The sequence below is a fragment of the Mustelus asterias genome, chromosome 9 (assembly GCF_964213995.1).
Source record: "Mustelus asterias chromosome 9, sMusAst1.hap1.1, whole genome shotgun sequence".
Lineage (NCBI taxonomy): Eukaryota > Metazoa > Chordata > Chondrichthyes > Carcharhiniformes > Triakidae > Mustelus > Mustelus asterias.
This window is the reverse complement of record NC_135809.1, coordinates 88,398,873-88,418,184: the sequence shown is the minus strand read 5'-3', so window position 1 is coordinate 88,418,184 and position 19,312 is coordinate 88,398,873. Positions and strand designations below refer to the sequence as shown.

The following is a 19,312-nucleotide window of genomic DNA, read 5'->3' as shown; positions in this document are numbered from 1 at the left end:
CCATGATTGACCCTGCACCCAGTTGCTCAGGCCCTGCCACCCCCTCCTCTGTAAGGCGCTGCTCTTGCCCATTTGCAGCCACACGTTGAAGTCATTGCTGTTGCTCTACAGCAATCAATAGCACTGCCAGCTCGACTGGCACCATCATCCTCTTAATCTGAAAACCATAAGGAGAGAAACTAAATGTGAGCAATGAGAAATCCTGACAGTGCTCTGACCCATAGCCCTTTCAGGATTTGGGACATTCACCCATGCACATTCCCACGTTAGTGCCTTTCCAATGAACCTCACTCCCTCCTCTTTCATAATGGCCAGTTCCCCACACTTGCCTCTCCCAACTCCACTTGACAGATGTGCTTCCACCTTGCAGAGCCTCAGTGGCCCGCGTGACCCCCCACGAAGGCACAAGAGTGCATTCACTTGACCTGTATATTGAGTTCCCGAGGGTACAAGTGCTGCCACTTGTCACGTCCTGATATGGCTGAGTGATGGGCTCAGTTACCATTGCGCCTTGCATTGCAGGCAACATCTTTCAGTTATGGAGAGGTGTCTGTAAGCGATGGAGTTCAATGCTTCAATGCTTGGGGGCTCAGCTTCCAACTATTTTGTATAAACCAATTAGGTTAAATCAAACAAACTGAGGGACAAAGTAAAAAGGCCAGCCTCTTAAAGGGAAACAAAAACAAATCACAAATTGAACTTAAAAATCAAACTAAAATGTGATCAGAAGGGTCAATAAGGTACCCCAGTCCCTGAAGTGGAAGGCCTCGATGGTGCCAGTAGACACCACATGCCACCTCTCCAGGGACACATGGCAGCAAATGTAGCCACAGTAGAGGGGCAGACAGTTAGGTCAGATGTCCGGCTTGAATGCCCGCTGCCTGGACTTGTTGATGGCGATAGACAGGTGCAGGAGCAGGTTCACGAGAAGATCCTCCTCCTTCCCCAGCCAGGTGCAAGTACATCAGAAGCGTGGGGCTGAAGTGCAAACAAAACTACAACAAAAAGTTTTTTAAATAACTAAAAAGGGAGTGCAGTCTATAATGGGAGCTTTTTCAGATCCACCAGAACAGGTAGATGAAGCATCAGTGTAACGTTTAATCTGGAAGACAGCACCTATAAGTGCAGTGTTCCCTCATAAGCAGCAGCCTTGACCTTTGGAATTGGGGTCTGAACCCAGGATCCTATGATTTGCAAGAGGGGTGATCACAACTGTGCCACAGCAGCTTCCAACTCTTTTGAGTTAAACAATTAAACTAAATTAAATAAACTGAGGGACAAAATATAAGGGGCAGCCCCTTAAAGAGAAACTGCCCAAAACAAAACAAATCACAAATGAAACTTAAAACATTAAACGAAACCACAGCAGCTACCAAAGGGTTAACTATTGGGCACAAATCATTGGCACAGTCATGCATTGCAATACTGACTCAATTGGCATGGTTGACTTGTCAAGGACGGATTAGGGAACTGGCTTCCCCGTCTGGCAGGTGAGGTACACCTGATTCATGTCAAGACTGCAATTTACAGTCAGCTTCATCCTTAGATTTAAGCTGAAGATGGTGGCGCTGAGAAGCGCGGCCGGGACATTGAAGTACTTCCTTCCTTTGGTCCAGAAAAATGCTTCAAGAGGTTATTCTGTTATACAACGAGTCTCCAGGTTTGCCACCCTCAACCTCTGACATGTCCAATCTCCAACTATATCCATAGTAACCAAACTGTAGACATTAACATTAGTTGTGCGCATAAACTCTCTGTGCTCAAAGGCGTGCCTCATCATGGTCTTAGTTTTCAACAACCAGTGAGATCTCGGATTTATTGCTGATTGCATAAAGGAAAACGGAAGACCATGAAGTCTGTTGTCAAAAGGTACCAATGGCTGCACTATGGTCTCTGGGTACAGAGAAAGACAGGTTACAAGAAAAGACTTTAGAAGAAAAGAGCTGCAAGAGTACATCAATTTTGACAACATGTTTTCTGCAACAGAACCCAAAGCAAATGTTGGACAAAATGTCAACGGATTTCTGGAAAAGGTGAAACTGGTATGTGTGTTATCCATACCAGATGTACCATAATCGAACAAACCTGAAGGTTTAAAGAGTTGTGACAATACTGGCAATATCTGCAGTTGTTCACTGCATTAATCCAACAACAGAAGAAACACCAAATATGTTTAATGCTGACCAACATTATTCTAAATAACTGACTGTGAATGCTGGAAAGCTGGGAGATGTAGGTCTTTGCCTGTAATATTTCTGGTCACGCATGTCTGTATTATTTAATGCTCCATAATAAAATTTCCCCAGGTTGTGGATCAAATATTTCTCCCAACTTGAGCAGCCAGCCTCCCATAATTACATCCCTGATAGCCTGGCCTCCTTGACCAGTGGTATTTGACATCCAAGGGTCCCTTTGCCCTGATGGAGCTACTCACCATCCAATGTCAGAGCCCCTGACATTATCAATGCAGCCTGGCTTCTCATGGGACCCCACAGTCACTCCCTGTGTTGACCCTGTGATGTTTACCGCCCCCACTCACTTCCAGCTGCCACTCCAGAAGGAGAATCCTTCCAAGAAAAGATCGCTTAAACCCCAGCAAGGTGTACCTGAGAAGCGCTAACTACACACCAGACATCAAACCCCTTGGGGACCTACAGTCAACAACAGTGAAGGCCTACGTGCATACGCCCAGCGCCCCCCCCCCCACACTTCCCCCACCCCTACATGCCAAGACTCAAACCTCCAGTAGCCCCGATATTCACTTAGCTGGTTCTCCCACATCCTCTCCGATGTCCTCTGTCCATTGGACACCCTGATAGATAATGGTGTCATGATCGCTAACCTTCCCCTTCAGAGGTGAGGTCGCAAGGTTCTCGTTTTCATACAGCTATTGTAAATTGTGCAGGCACAATGTCACATAATGAATATTTAATGAGAGCGAAAGCCCTGGCTGGACAGCCTGCAAATGAGATGCTAATACATTTAAACAAAGTTCCCAACCTTCCTGGGCAGAAACCTTGTTACGTCATGATCGAGGGGCATGGAACATTGCAAAATGGGATCTCGTTGGCGAGAATGGTGCTTCCTGACTTGTGGGATTTTGCGCCCGTGTCACCCTTTATGCTGATGGCTAACACAGGCTCAAAATTAGTAGATCCAAACTTTTTTCATCCAACCACAATTGCTGTGCTCTTCAATACCAGTCATCTTAAATTGCATGTTGGGGCAATAGGAGGTCTCAGCTCCATTGTGCTCTCTAGTGTGAACATTTATTTACTTCTGCATTCACACTTTCACTTGTCTTGCTAGCTTGCACTTTTGCATTTCAGTTCCTTCTTAAAACACTTTTGTGTACACTTGGCCTGCAATGCTCATAAGTTCATTCACAATGGCATGGATTTTTCAGTCTCCAGCTTGTTGGACATGTCCTAACCCATAATAATATTTCAGTCCGCAGAACGAAAGCAATAACATTTCAGTTTGTGTTGATGTAAATGTTAGGTTCATAGAGGCATGACACCTGCTCCCAATTCAATTTTGTCTCATGCTGTCTCCTTATTCATTCTTTGCAGATGTGAATATGTTCTTTGTTATGCAGTATCAGTTTGAAGCCTTTTAAAATTGAATTTGTTAAATGTTAGGTAGACTGAAATAATAGCTCATTTTTGCTGAATTAATAATGTAGATCATCTTTTCTGGACATCTCTTTCAGAGAGTAAGCAGGTCATTATTGAAAGAGTGTACATCGGTTCCTTTATGACATCCTTGGAAATGCGAGGAACTTCTCTAACTTTGATGCATGTGGATAATGAACAATTGAAGCTCCTGGGTGAGTGCTTTGTGAGAATTGTTAAAGAAGGTACAACTCTTAATTATAACATGGGCAAGACACTGATTGGACATCTGGATATTGGAAGTTATGTGATATTTAGGAAGGATGGGAAGTTAAGAACAGGTGGAGGAGTATCATTAATGATGGTATTTAGCACATTAGAGAAGGATGACCAAACCCTGAACATAGTTTCTCTTTTATCAATAAATACCTTCTTGTTCCTAACCAAGTCTGAAATCTCTTGATGACACCAGAAGTGTGTCACATTACAAAACATATTTCTGATGAGGTGGATCAATTGGATGACACAGCCTATCTGGGAGTTCCTGATTTAATTGAAGTTTGGAAAAGAGGGATGCCCACCTGAATGCCTGTTGTGGGGAATAGACTCAGAGAGAGTTGTTGGGGTAGTGCCAGACTCTGAGGGCAGATGAAGTGACAAACTTGGTCTGACCAGTGAGTCAAAAGGTTTGGAAAGATAGAGAAAATTCAAATGTTGAGAAATTAGCCTTCAGAAGTAAGAGAAGTAAAACTTGACCTAAAGAGAAAAGGACAGGAGTGTTTGAAGTAAAAAGAAGATATAAGCTCGAAGGGAGCTGTGATCCAGAAGACAAAGATTTGCTTCAGTTAGATAGTTCAGAGGCTAAAAAGAGAAAAAAGGGAAGAAAAGCCTTAGGGAGTTTGGGAACTTATCCCCGAAACACAGGAAAGTGAGAAGGTGTGATTTGCAGATCTCCCTATCTGAACAGAACCTGCAGGATGTCCGGGTAGTGATCCCTGCACTGAGGGACTGCAGGCAGTGAAGATTGGCAGTTTGGGAGCAAAAAAAGTTCTCTACATGCTAAAAAGAAAATAAAGTAAACTAAGAAGCTTCTTAAAAAGAAGATAATTGTCTGGACTGGACAGCGTGGCAGCTACTAATGAAATTAACAAAAGAATGGCACCAGGAGAAGGAGAGATAAACAGACACTCCAGCCAGCCATGAGAAATAAGAAAGCTGCAGAACTCATTGTAGAAGTCTTCCACCTGCTAAAAAAAAAGTTAAACAGTCTAATAAAGGTTCCAAAAAGAAGACGCTGTAGTTTCCCACCAAAAGTCCAAAACCATGGGAAAAACACAGGCACAGAAAGAAACAGCAGCTGTGGCAGTTAAAAAAAAAGTTGACAGTCTTAAAAGTTCGTGACCCTAGAAGCGGCCCAGCTATATCAAAGCGAAAGGGAAGAAGAAACAAGTGCCTGTATTATGAAAAATGTGGAAGTTGCGAGGAAATCTATTAGGGCCAGTAAGAAATTGTATCACATTCACCAGTGAAGAAATTTGAGTTAGAACAAGAAGATATGAATAAAGGGTACAAAAGGATTGAGAGAAAAAGCACAAGCAGAAGTCAGCATTGCATGGAACTTGAGAAAAATCAAGGAAATCCCATGTAATGGATGTTAACATAATTGTAATGGGTGAGAGAACTGCTAGACTGAGAGTAAAATACATCAAAGACAACGCTCGTGTAGAACATCCTGCATCATCTACTACAGGGGTCACCATGCTGTTGAAGCAGAAGTTAGACCAGAGCTATTATTGGGAATTCTTTAGAGATCCAATTGAATGATCAAATTACTCGTTGTGTGGAAAATACAAATGAACTTGAGAAATTGACATTCTGCAGAGAGGCACAAGCTGACTGGTGGTTGAGGGTGCTGGGGAGGAATAGAAATGGACAAACCCAAAGAGAGAACATGACGGTTGGAACAAGTTAGCAATTCAGGAGAATTTTCTAATAAATATAACAATAAGAAAGAAATATTGAACATAGAAGTAGAGTTTGATGCAACTACAACAAAAGGAATGTGGCAGTTCTATGAAAACTATGATTCTGTGATTGTGCCCTGATGATGACAGTATTTTTCCTCTCACCATTAACCAGAAATTAACAGGATTAACCATATAAATACTCTGGCTACAAGAGGAAGTCAGTCTGGGAATTCTAAGTAATTCACCTCCTGACTCCCCAGAGCCTGTTCACGATATACAAGGCAGAAGTCCACACATGCACCACCCTCTGGGTGAAGAAATTTCTCCTCACCTCAGTTCCTTTATCCCCTTATCCTTAAACTATGACTCAAACTGGGATCTGTTCCTGACTGAAAGCTTGAGAGTGAATAGAAATGTGGAACAAAGATTTAAAATGTTTGTATGATATTCCTGAGTCTATTATTGTTGGATAATAACAGCTACAACCTCCATTTATATCGACTCTAACATAGTAAAATGTCCCAACACCTTGGGACATTTTACCATGTTAGGGACGATATAAATGGAGGTTGTGGCTGTTATTATCCGACAATAATGTGGTGGGGTACTCCCCAGTTACTAAGAATAGTGTAACTCTAACAATACACAAGAAGCACAACATCATTCAGGACAACCAATACTGAAACCTTGAGAACACTTTTCTCTGAATTTAGTTGCTTTAATTTTTATTTATCCTCAAAATTTCCTCAATTGTAGTGTGTTCATCATAATACTAAGATCCAAAATTTTGTAACTATCCCATCAAGCTGTTTTGTCTTTGAATGTAAGATCATTGTTCTGTGATGACCTAGCCTAATTTATTGGCAAACAATTTATACTATAGATCTGATGGTAGTGGGTTATCGTTGATATTTGCTTACAAAGTCAGTTGACCTGATTGATTTGAGGTTACTTCCAACCTATTTTATTAACACCTAAGCCTATAAATTTAAAAGCTCTCAAAGCCTGACTTCCAATTTTAAATCCTCCTTTGATCTTATCTATAACTAATTGCTCAAATTCCACAGATACTTCCCACAGAAAATTGTCAACATTCATCATAACGATACCTGAGAGTTTTTCTTTATACTCGGAGAATATGATTGGATCTGCCTTCAGTTGAATACAACTTCCTTTCAGAAAAACAGACCTAAGTAGTACCATATCCCCAGCGTATCATGCAAACCATAAATGCGTATGTTTACTTCCCTTTAAAGGTGGTTTCATAAATACTTACCTTTGAAAATTTTCATCTTGCAAAAATGTGGCTTTTATATTGATTGGTCTACATTTTCACAAATATCTGGCTAAAAGACTAAGAAAGTTTTCAAGATCACTTTTCCTACCATGGGGATCTTGATCTCCAAGTCTGTGTTCAAAATCCTGAGCTACTAGTCTCTTTAGCCTGATATGTTCCACCTGAAAATCCTTTTTCCATACATATCCATCTGTGCCATCTGGCTATTATCTGGTATTTCACAGTAAGTACCATGTTCCTTCCAACTATCCAATTCTTTTGTTTTGCCTTTCTTATTAAATTAACTTCTAATTCGTTTGCAGCCACTAAAACTTGCTGATCGTAAGAGCTTCTACTTCCAGTAGTGTTCCTAGATTGTTCTGAAGTCCTTGCTCGATCACATAGCCGAGTCAAACTATGGCCTCTACTTTCTTTTATTCTTTTCATGCGAAATCGGTGTCACTGGCATTTGTTGTCCATCCTAATAACCCTTGAACTGAATGGCTTGCTAGGCTATTTCAAAGATCAGTTAAAAGTCAGCCACAATGGTGTGGATCTGAAGTCACATGCAAATTAAACTAGGTAAAGATGACAGAATTCCTTCCCTAAAGGCATTAATAAACTAGATGAGCTTTTACAAAATTGATAACAGTTTCATGGCACTATTACTGAGACTAGCTTTCAATTCCAGATTTTTAAAATTAATTAATTGAATTTAAATTCCACTAGGTGGGATAGGAACGCATGTTCCCAGACTATTAGCCTGGGTTACTAGACTAGTGTCATTACTACTACACCACTGTCTCCCCTGTAATAGCTGAGATACCCTGTGCTTTCCCTGGCAGCAAGTTGACAATGTGTTCTAGATGTCTGAGCTTCCACCAAAGTATCCAGATATTGGATAGCTTCCACTTATGCTGCAATGGGAGCTGAGAATTGACCATCTCACCCTGCATCATGTGTGGCTTCATAAGTGCCCTAATAGAGTAAGTCACCACTTACACTCTGGAAAGGATGGGCTTCAACTTTTGCACAAAATCCTGTGCTACATTGGTGCTGAATTCTGCTATGCCCTTTGACACTATGCGTATGTTTTCTGGCCAGTCCTGCCAATGTACCAAGAATTTCAGTACGCATATCCATCAGACTCCTTCTGTAGCCCATCCCATCAATGTACTCATCTGACCCCTCTGCAGCAGAACTTAAGTAAGCTGGCACCTGTGCTACTCCTGTCCCCTGCCTTGGGTATGGATCCCTTATGCCCAATGTCTCATCACATGTGGATCATGCCTCCGAGCTATACACGAGAATACATGCAATGCTAGTATACTGATTGTGAGAGCAAATGGTGCCGTTTATTCTTCATCACTGTCTTGTTGCTTATGTATCACTGCCTGGCTTGGTTGAAGTTGTTGGATATCTGAAAGGAACATGGGTAAGTTGGGCATTAGAGGAGGTGGGAAAAATCAGGTGGTGCATGCTAACACCCATTTGTAAATCAGGAGAGATTGTGGGTTGAGGGGAAAGCGAACTGTGAGAAGGACTATTTGGTATCATCTTTGATAGTTTCAGCATCATCACTAGACACAACTTAATTGACAGCCACAGCAATGATGGCAACCATTGTCATCTCCTGTGGATTAAGGACAAATAACTATGCCTATCCCCTGCCGGTTAGATCCTGCTGCCTCCAGCTATGTACCAGCTTGTCCTGCAACAGAGAGGAAAGTGTGTCAGTGAGTGTGGTGTAATCTGTTTGGAGAATGTGGCTGCTCCAGTTGTGTAGCTGGTAGGGTGTGAGGCTTGCAGTAGTGCTAAGTGTGTGAAGGTGAAGTGAAATTATTAATGGTATATTGTTCATGATTCATAGAGATTGGTGGTGGGTGAATAGGGTGGGGTGTAATTGTGTGAGGCTAGTGAAGCACGTGTTGTAATATAGCATTGAAGATGCATTCACTGACCTTAAACACTGATGTGAGGTCATCGACCTTTTTGCAGCACTCAATCTAAATCCTCCAGGTTTGTTTCCTGGCAGCAACCATCACGGCTATCTGGTCCTACTGCCTTTTGCAAAGTTTTTCTAAAGAGTTGCCTGGTCCCCTATGGCTGGATCACCTCTATCCTGTTCTCTATCTCTCCAGTGTCAGAGCACCTTGGAGCATGTTCTGGCTCCTGTTGCACCACAATTCAGTCCTCTTCCTGTTCAAATTCTCTTCTGCGAACAGTTCAAGCACCTGCTGCAGCCAGGCTTACTTGTAAGAGAAAATAGCTGACATATAAGATTATGAAGGGAATAGATAAGATAGAAGCAGGGAAGTTGTTTCCACTGGCAAGTGAAAGTAGAACTAGGGGGCATGGCCTCAAAATACGGGGGGACAGATTTAGGACTGAGTTGAGGAGGGTTGTGAATCTCTGGAATTCCCTGTCCAATGAAGCAGTTTTGAGGCTACCTCACTGAATGCTTTTAAGGCAAGGATAGATCATTTTTTGAACAGTAAAGGAATTAAGGGTTATGGTGAGCAGGCGGGTAAGTAGGGCTGAGTCCACGAAAAGATCAGCCATGATCTTATTGAATGGCGGAGCAGGCTCGAGGGGCCAGATAGCCTGCTCCTGCTCCTCATTCTTATGTCCTTATTTTCATATGTTTTTAAGTACAGCAGGTGATCTTAAAGTGTTGCTAGCCTCAAACAAATGTGTAGCTCCTGCTGAGATGTGTAGTCACTCAACAGTATGCTTAACACATAAAAATTAATAGCCAGTGTGAAGTTGGTATGCTGTCTGCATCAGAAGCAATAGCTATGGATTGCTCACGCATTTCAATCCCCATGGTGAGTTTCAGCTGCTGTTTAGCTTTTCCACCTTTGTTCTTTCAATTGAATTTTACCTATTGTTCATATTCTCTTGAAGGCACTAACTCATGCAGTATGGTTGGTTGAGTAGTGGCTCACTATGCTTTGAGACTGATTTGTCAGTGTCTTTTGAGGGTCTGAGGGCATTCAGCTGTAGGGATGGTACTATAGCTGAGCTTAATCCTTTGTCACCAGTTTTCTACATAAGTGCCTATCTATTCCCTTCATAATCTTATATGTCAACTAGTAATGGTTAAGAGATTCGAGCTGTTTCTATAGTACCTCCATGGTACCTCATATAAGATCAAAAGTGAGACACAGGACTTTATTAGTCTCTATGGTCTATGATAACATTCATTAAGCCCCTTGAACTTCAATGACATTACCATCACTGAATCCCACACTACCACATCCTGGGGCTTACCATTGACCAAAGACTCAACTGGACTAATCATACAAATACTGTGGCTACAAGAGCAGGTCAGAGGCTTGAAATCCTATGATGAGTAACTCATCTCCTGACTTCTCAAAGCCTGTTGATAATCTACAATGCACAAGTCATATAATATTCACCCCTTGCCTGCGTGAGTGCTGCTCCAAAAACACTCGTGGAACTTGAGACCACGCAGGACAATCCAGCCGCTGGTTTGGCATCCCTTCCACAAACATTCACTCCCTCCACCACCAATGAACAGTAGCAGCAGTGTGTACCATCTACAACATGCACGGAGGAAATCACCAAGGCTCCTTAGACAGCACCTTCCAAACCCATGACCACTACCATCTAGAAGGACATGTAGATACATGGGAATGGAACACCATCACGTGGAGATTCACCTCCAAGCCACTCACCATCCTGACTTGGAAATTATCACTGTTACTTCACCATCGCCAGGTTAAAATCCTAGAACTCCTTCCCTGACAGCACTGTGATTGCACCTACATTGCAGACAGCAGCAGTCTAGAAAGCAGCTTACCACCACTTCTAAAGGGTCATAGAAACATAGAAGATAGGAGTAGGAGGAGGCCATTTAGCCCTTTGAGCCTGCTCTGCTATTCATCACGATCATGGCTGATCGTCTAACTCAATAGCCTAATCCTGCTCTTTCCTCATAACCTTTGATCCCATTCGCCCCAAGTGCTATATATAGCCGTCTCTTGAATACATTTAGTGTTTTAGCATCAACTACTTCCTGTGGTAATGAATTCCACAAACTCACCACTTTTGGGTGAAGAAATGTCTCCTCATCTCTATCCTAAATAGTCTACCCCGAATCCTCAGACTGTGACCCCTGGTTCTGGACTTCCCCACCATCGGGAACATCCCCCCTGCATCTACCCTGTCTAGTCCTGTTAGAATTTTATAAGTCTCTATGAGATCCCCCCTCATTCATCTGAACTCCAGCGAAAACAATCCTAACCTTGTCAATCTCTCCTCATACATCAGTCTTGCCATCCCCAGAACCAGCTGCTAAACCTTCCCTCGAGAGCAAGAACATCCTTCCTCAGAAAAGGAGACCAAAACTGCACACAATATTCTAGGTGTGGCCTCACCAAGGCCCTGTATAATTGCAACAACACATCCCTGTTCCTGTACTTGAAACCTCTCGCAATGAAGGCCAACATATCATTTGCTTTCTTTACTGCCTGCTGCACCTGCATGCTTACCTTCAGCGACTGGTGCACAAGGACACCCAGGTCTTGGGGATAGGCAATGAAATACTGCCCTAGCCAGCGATGCCCACATCCTTTGAATGAGAAAATTAAAAAAGTCATCATAAAGGAAGCAGAAGGGCAATTTTTAAGTTACTAGGTACAATTTTATAGTGTCAGTGAGTGATGCGAAATGCATCATTCTGATGTGCCTGTTCAGATATATTTTTCTGCAACAAAATTCTGCTCTTTATTTGTCATAGACTCACATACTTCAGCTCCTGGCTGGCCCAATGCAGGGAAACATCGTTTGACAAGGAAATGCAAGACTCTGAATGCCCCATCTTTGGAACCTGAGAACATAGATACACTTCCCGGGTCAGGTAGATGCTGGTCACATTGTTCATGTGGTTTGTGAGAGTGTTCGTGCAGAATGAAATATGACTGTACCATACACGAGCAAGTGTGGTGGGTGAGAAAAGTTCCAATAGACAACAAAAGAGATAATAGTTAGAATAAGAGCAAGAGCGAATAGAGTCAAAAGAAAAAGGAGAGAGGGTTATAATCACAGTCCTCTCAAGATTCCTGCCTCATCTAACACTGGTAAAATAGATTATCTGGTCATTTATATTATTTTCTGTTTATGAGGTCTTGTACACAAGCTAGCTGCCACATTTCTCTTGAAAATAGCAGTGGCTACACTTCAAAGATAATCTAGTGATTGTTCATCAGTTTAACACAGCTGAGGGGTAATTCACCTCATGACTCCCAAGGTTTGTCCACCATCTACAAGGTGCATGTAAGGAGTGTGGTAGCATACTCTCAGACAGTCTGAATGAATGAAACTCCAACTGCATTCCAGAAGTTAGATACCATCCGAGACAAAGCAGCATGCTTGATTAGGTACCCTATCCATCAGCTTGAAACATTCCCTTCACGACTGGTGAACAGTGTCAGCAGTTTCTATAATCCACAAAATGTCTGCAGTAATTCACCAAGGATCTTTTGATAGCAACTTTCAAACCCACGACTTTATCGCGAGAGGGATGGAGTATAAAAGCAGGGAGGTCATGCTGCAACTGTACAGGGTACTGGTGACGCCGCACCTAGAGTACTGTGTACAATTTTGGTCCCCTTATTTAAGAAAGGATATATTAGCTTTGGAGGGGGTACTTCGATTTACCAAGAACAGGAAACTTGAGAAACTCGGCATCACCACCAGCAGCAACCAAGCCTCCCCTGGTACCACAGTAGAAAACAGTACCACTGCAGGGAAGTCCATTGTCAACTTGTCCGACTACACACTTCAACCAGATGAAATCGAAGTTCTCAGCCGAGGGCTTAATTTTTGCCCCACCACCAAAATAGACCCCATCAGTCTCGCAGCAGACACAGAGGAATTCATCAGGCGAATGAGGCTGAGGGAGTTCTTCCACAAACCCCAAGAGGCCAACAACGAACACAATGAGACAGCCAATGAACCGGAACAGCCGACAGAGAGATCCGCAGTGCATCCGAAGAGGAAAGAGTCGAATTGGACTCCTCCGGAAGGCCGCTGCCCTCGACTTGACATGTATGCCCAAGCCGTCAGGAGGTGCGTCAACACCAAATTCATCAGCCGCACTCACAAGACAGCCCCGAACATCACCCAAGCACAACGTAACGCCATCCACGCTCTCAAGACCAACCGCAACATTGTCATCAAACCAGCAGCCAAAGGAGGGGCCATCGTCATACTGAACAGAACGGATTACTGCAAAGAAGTGTACCGACAACTCAACAACGAGGAACACTACAGACAGTTACCTGCAGATCCGACCAAAGAACACACCCGTCAACTCAACACTCTGATCAAGACCTTTGATCCGGACCTTCAGAACACCCTCCGTGCTCTCATCCCACGTACTCCCCGCGTTGGAGATCTCTACTGCCTCCCGAAGATACACAAGGCAAACACACCCGGCCGTCCCATCGTATCGGGCAATGGGACCCTGTGCGAGAACCTCTCCGGCTATGTCGAGGGCATCCTGAAACCCATTGTACAAAGAACCCCCAGCTTTTGTCGCGACACGACGGACTTCCTACAGAAACTTGGCACACATGGAGCAGTTGAACCAGGAGCGCTCCTCGTCACAATGGATGTCTCGGCACTCTACACCAGCATCCCCCATGACGATGGCATTGCTGCAACGGCCTCAGTGCTCAGCGCCAACAACTGCCAGTTTCCAGATGCAATTTTACATCTCATCCACTTCATCCTGGACCACAATATCTTCACCTTCAACAACCAGTTCTTCATCCAGACACATGGAACAGCCATGGGGACCAAATTTGCACCTCAATATGCCAACATCTTCATGCACAGGTTCGAACAAGACTTCTTCACCGCACGGGACCTTCAACCGATGCTATACACTAGATACATCGATGACATTTTCTTCCTTTGGACTCATGGTGAACAATCACTGAAACAACTCTATGATGACATCAACAAGTTCCATCCCACCATCAGGCTCACCATAGACTACTCTCCGGAATCAGTTGCATTCTTGGACACGCGCATCTCCATTAAGGACGGTCACCTCAGCACCTCACTGTACCGCAAGCCCACGGATAACCTCACGATGCTCCACTTCTCCAGCTTCCACCCTAAACACGTTAAAGAAGCCATCCCCTACGGACAAGCCCTCCGTATACACAGGATCTGCTCGGATGAGGAGGATCGCAACAGACACCTCCAGACGCTGAAAGATGCCCTCATAAGAACAGGATATGGCGCTAGACTCATTGATCAACAGTTCCAACGCGCCACAGCGAAAAACCGCACCGACCTCCTCAGAAGACAAACACGGGACACAGTGGACAGAGTACCCTTCGTTGTCCAGTACTTCCCCGGAGCGGAGAAGCTACGGCATCTCCTCCGGAGCCTTCAACATGTCATTGATGAAGACGAACATCTCGCCAAGGCCATCCCCACACCCCCACTTCTTGCCTTCAAACAACCGCACAACCTCAAACAGACCATTGTCCGCAGCAAACTACCCAGCCTTCAGGAGAACAGTGACCAAGACACCACACAACCCTGCCACAGCAACCTCTGCAAGACGTGCCGGATCATCGACACAGATGCCATCATCTCACGTGAGAACACCATCCACCAGGTACACGGTACATACTCTTGCAACTCGGCCAACGTTGTCTACCTGATACGCTGCAAGAAAGGATGTCCCGAGGCATGGTACATTGGGGAAACTATGCAGACGCTGCGACAATGGATGAATGAACACCGCTCGACAATCACCAGGCAAGACTGTTCTCTTCCTGTTGGGGAGCACTTCAGCGGTCACGGGCATTCGGCCTCTGATATTCGGGTAAGCGTTCTCCAAGGCGGCCTTCGCGACACACGACAGCGCAGAGTCGCTGAGCAGAAACTGATAGCCAAGTTCCGCACACACGAGGACGGCCTCAACCGGGATATTGGGTTCATGTCACACTGTTTGTAACTCCCACAGTTGCGTGGACCTGCAGAGTTTCACTGGATGTCTTGTCTGGAGACAATACACATCTTTTTAGCCTGTCTTGATGCTCTCTCCACTCCCATTGTTTTGTTTCTTAAAGACTTGATTAGTTGTAAGTATTCGCATTCCAACCATTATTCACGTAAATTGAGTCTGTGTCTTTATAAGCTCTGTTTGTGAACAGAATTCCCACTCACCTGAAGAAGGGGCTTAGAGCTTCGAAAGCTTGTGTGGCTTTTGCTACCAAATAAACCTGTTGGACTTTAACCTGGTGTTGTTAAACTTCTTACTGTGTTTACCCCAGTCCAACGCCGGCATCTCCACATCATCTCTCTGCTGGACAGGCTCTATGGGTGACTGCAGACATCCCACCTCAGGCCCCACTAACAAAGACAAGGGTGCTCTGCACTAGTTAACACTTGTTTACTAACCTGATGGGATTTAAACTCATGATCCTAGAACATTATGCTAGGTCTCTGAATCAATACTCCACAAGCATTACCAATATGCTATAGTTCTCTATGTACCTGGATTGTTCCAAATTGAAAATAGCATAGGAAGTTGACTCAAATGTGGCTAATAGCACTCATACAAAGTTCTACCCTCTCAAATAAAGTCATACAATCATGTTTATTTGTGGAGAGTTGAAGTACAGCAGCCATCACAGTACTAAATGCCAGAATATTGTTCAACACCATTCACAGCTCCTCTCATATTGAAGCAGTCTATGTCCAAATGCAGCAAGATTTGGACAATATCTGGTTTTGGGCTAACAAGTGCTGAGCAACATTTATGCGACACACAAGTGCCAGGCAATGACCGTCTCCAAGGAGAGAGAATCTAGCCATCACCCCTTTATATTCAATGACATAACCATCACTGAATCCTCCACTATCAACATCCTGGATGTTACCATTGATCAGAAACTGAGCTGGACTGCCATACAAATATCATGGCTACACAAGCAGTTCAGAAGCTAGGAATCCTGTGGCAAGCAATTTATCTCCTGACTCCCCAAAGCCTTTCCACTGTAATGTCCTTCATGAAAGCATACTGCCATCTATTTTAACATATGGAAAGTTACAGTGAACCACGTTTAAAGCCCACGTCTTATATTCAATTTCAAATGCTTCACAGGTCCTTTCATGGATAAGGTGCGATCAGTCTTGGACATGATCTCCACCAGTCTGCTTCAAAAAGAAGAACTATTGAATGAACTGGATAGGGAAGCAGGAGATGGTGACTGTGGTATCACACATGCAAAGGCAGCACAAGGTCAGTTACTGAAAAAATGTTACTCTGGGCATTTGGGAACAAATGATGACAGAAAGTTAGCAATATTAGTGGATGATTCAGTAATGAAGAACTAAAACGCCAACAATGTGAACCTTCAAATATATTTAAACCGTGCCAAATTATCAACTCAGTCCCTTCCTTTGAGAAATATCTGTACACTGACTAGTGGCTCCAAGCAACTTACTCAGAAAGGTCTCTAAATGTTAATGCCCTCCTATCCTTCCCTCAAAAATAAAATAACGTAACCTGTGAGTTTCATGTTTTGCTTCCTTAGTCATTGAATTGTTTTCAAATGGACATTGCAAAGCACAGAAAGTTTTTACATTGCTGTGCAAATGAGGAATTGGAATTAAGGCAATTTGATTCATAGAAGGCCTACCACCTGCATTATACAGTGTGTGCAACCCATTTAATCCACTGACAACTTCCTTTTCTTAATTTTTATGGTCACATGTTTCTAAAGTCTCTAGAACATAATTTTATACACAATATTTGAACATCTCTTATCAATGTTCCCTTTAAATTTCATTTTTTGTTTGTACCCCCTTCATTATGCTGCCCATTTTAATTATTTTTCCATGGTCATGTAAGTGTGTTAATTTATCACACAAAGCCTGCAGACTGCTGCCCATCAGGAACATTGTACATTATACACTAAATTCTGTATTCAAACATCAAGCTCTTTTTCAAAAGTTATTTTTTCCTTTTGTTGAGTACAGATCTACAGAAGCTGGGTGTTCTCCAGTACCTCATTCAAGCAATTACTGTTTATGGTTCGGTACATTGGCCATGCTAAATTCTCCCTCAGTGTACCCGAACAGGCGCCGGAGTGTGGCGACTAGGGAATTTTCACAGTAACTTCATTGCGGTGTTAATGTAAGCCTACTTGCGACGCTAATAAATAAACTTTAATGTGTGAGTGCAGACAGCAAGCAACCTATTCAACCTGTGAGCTGTTGCAGATTCTATCCTCAGCTGACATCCATGTACATACCCACTTTCCAGCAGAAATCAGTGGAAAGCAATCAAGTGCAGGAATGTTTATTATTTCATCCAGCCAATTACAATGAATGCTACCACTGAATTTAGTCTAGTCAGCATGGAATGGGAATTGAAATTTTAGCCTTTTTTCAGTATGTTTCAGTATAATGGGCATTGCATTTACCAACAGAGTCAGCGAGGCTGTTTAAGAAGGTTTTAAGAAAGGCAACAGTGACTGCTTCTAATGCATTTTATTTAACGCTTACCAACATCATGATACAACATTTCCTACACATTTTCTTAATTGCCTAGTTCTCCTCCCAATGCAATCTGTTGGAGTATGGAAGCATTTTTAGAAACTTGTGCTCCTGGCAAAAAGCTTTGCTGCTCGGAATACATAGTGATGCTTTGGGTGGAGAGCTCAACGGGCCATGAGGGTTTCTAATGGATTAACAATCCTACAAGATCTTCCAGTTTTGATGCTTGAATTCCCATTGTGCAATTCCTGCAGAGAAAGCTCAATGTGGGAATGTGAATGATTAAATTTATCAGACTGTAGCAATGTGATGCAATTTCAGCCCTCAGTTGAAGGGCTGTATGCCTATTTTATCACCACATGTAAAATGGAACAGACAGATTTGGAAGTTACCAAAAAGAATGAAAAGTAATAAATGAAATCAGAAGCAAGGAAGGTTTACAGAAGAGGGATGGTAAATATCATTGTTACAGTGAACATGCAGTGTGAAATTGAGAAAGTTCAGGTGTATCTAAATTATGCTATAATAAGTTGTGTGACATATTTATTTCACATTAAGGAGTTGTAGACTTGTTTGTAAAACGTTTTGACATCTGAGAATCTTTCCTTTTTACAGCCATTAAGAACTTATTGACATCTGATGCAGTTCCTGGAAATGGTCATCAGCTTCTTTTATGCCTAGGCAAGTTGACACGAGACCATATGGGTGGGACATCAGGTGCGGTAAGTCTAAATGATAATTCTATTTCCAATCAGCATGTAGAGTAAAACATGAAGTACAGTAGCAACAAATGACCCTATGGTTGTGCTCAAAGAACTATAATTTTTTTTGTGGACAATCAGTAAATCAGGTAACTCAGTCAAATTTTTGGTCATTCAAAATGTGTAATGCTAAAAATGCATCATATGAGAACACAAGAAATAGAAGCAGAAGTAGATGACATGACCCATCGAGCCTGTTCCGCCTTTCCGTGCAATCATGGCCGATCTTGGGTTTCAACTTCAACTGCTCTCTATATCCTTTGATTCTGTGAGACCAGAAATCTGTTCATCTCAGCCTTAAATGTATTAATTGATGGATTATCCACAACCCTCTAGAGCAGTGGTTCCCAAACTTTTTTCACTGGGCCGCACTTTCAGAATAAAAATTTGCTCGCGCCACACCAAATTTTTTATTGATAAGAAATACATTCAAAAACAAAAAAAAACCAACTCCTAGCAGTGCTTGATTCATAACATAGAACGCAACTTCTTTATAATATGATCATGGATCATCCAGAAAGTATAAAAAAATCACTTTGGAAAAATATCTAATCCATGTTTAAATGTTTCTTTGATTGTCCTTGAATCTTCCTGCCACACTTGCCATCCTCTCTTGCCGCACCAGTGTAGCGCGCCGCACCCTTTGGGAACCACTGCCATAAACACTTCATCTTATTATTTTTAAAAGTTCGAGGAGATTGATCCAGTGACTGTGACAGAGCACCGGTATATGTCCAAGTTAGTATGACGTGTGAATTGTAGGGCATCAGAAATTTTACCCAGTGACACAGCCAAGATTCTTTCCCTTACCACCAGAACAAGTTAACTTTTTTTTATCATCTGACTGCTGTTTGTACGTCCTACTTCCTTTTGTCTGCATAACTGCACTTCTATGTGGAGTGCATGGAGAAGTTTCTGAGCAACATAGGAAGGTCTATATAAACATTATGCTTGTCATATTGCTTCCGGATTTTCCTTTCGATTTCTCAAACATGAGTAGCTGTGCGCCATGATATCAACAATATCAGTGATTAAGAAATGGCAACAGTATTACACGATACAAATATGGCATTATATTGGTGGGGTATGAAATCAAACATGCTATTCTCCACATGCCAACTTCCATTAAGGACTGTTTCT

The 19,312-nt window shown here is 42.8% G+C and overlaps 1 protein-coding gene and 1 pseudogene across 3 annotated transcripts in view; both read left to right on the top strand.

The window, feature by feature from the left end:
- Positions 1-19,312, top strand: part of LOC144499158 (triokinase/FMN cyclase-like) — an 81,506-nt gene that overhangs the window by 42,705 nt on the left and 19,489 nt on the right. For 2 of the 3 annotated variants that reach the window (XM_078221237.1, XM_078221238.1), the window contains 4 exons: positions 3,713-3,829; positions 11,623-11,742; positions 16,015-16,152; positions 18,027-18,133. In XM_078221237.1, the coding sequence (XP_078077363.1) occupies positions 3,713-3,829; positions 11,623-11,742; positions 16,015-16,152; positions 18,027-18,133 (482 nt within the window). The remainder of the gene's footprint in view (positions 1-3,712; positions 3,830-11,622; positions 11,743-16,014; positions 16,153-18,026; positions 18,134-19,312) is intronic. The other variant, XM_078221239.1, reaches the window with a different exon arrangement.
- LOC144499159 (large ribosomal subunit protein bL35m pseudogene) lies at positions 1,560-2,097 on the top strand (annotated as a pseudogene).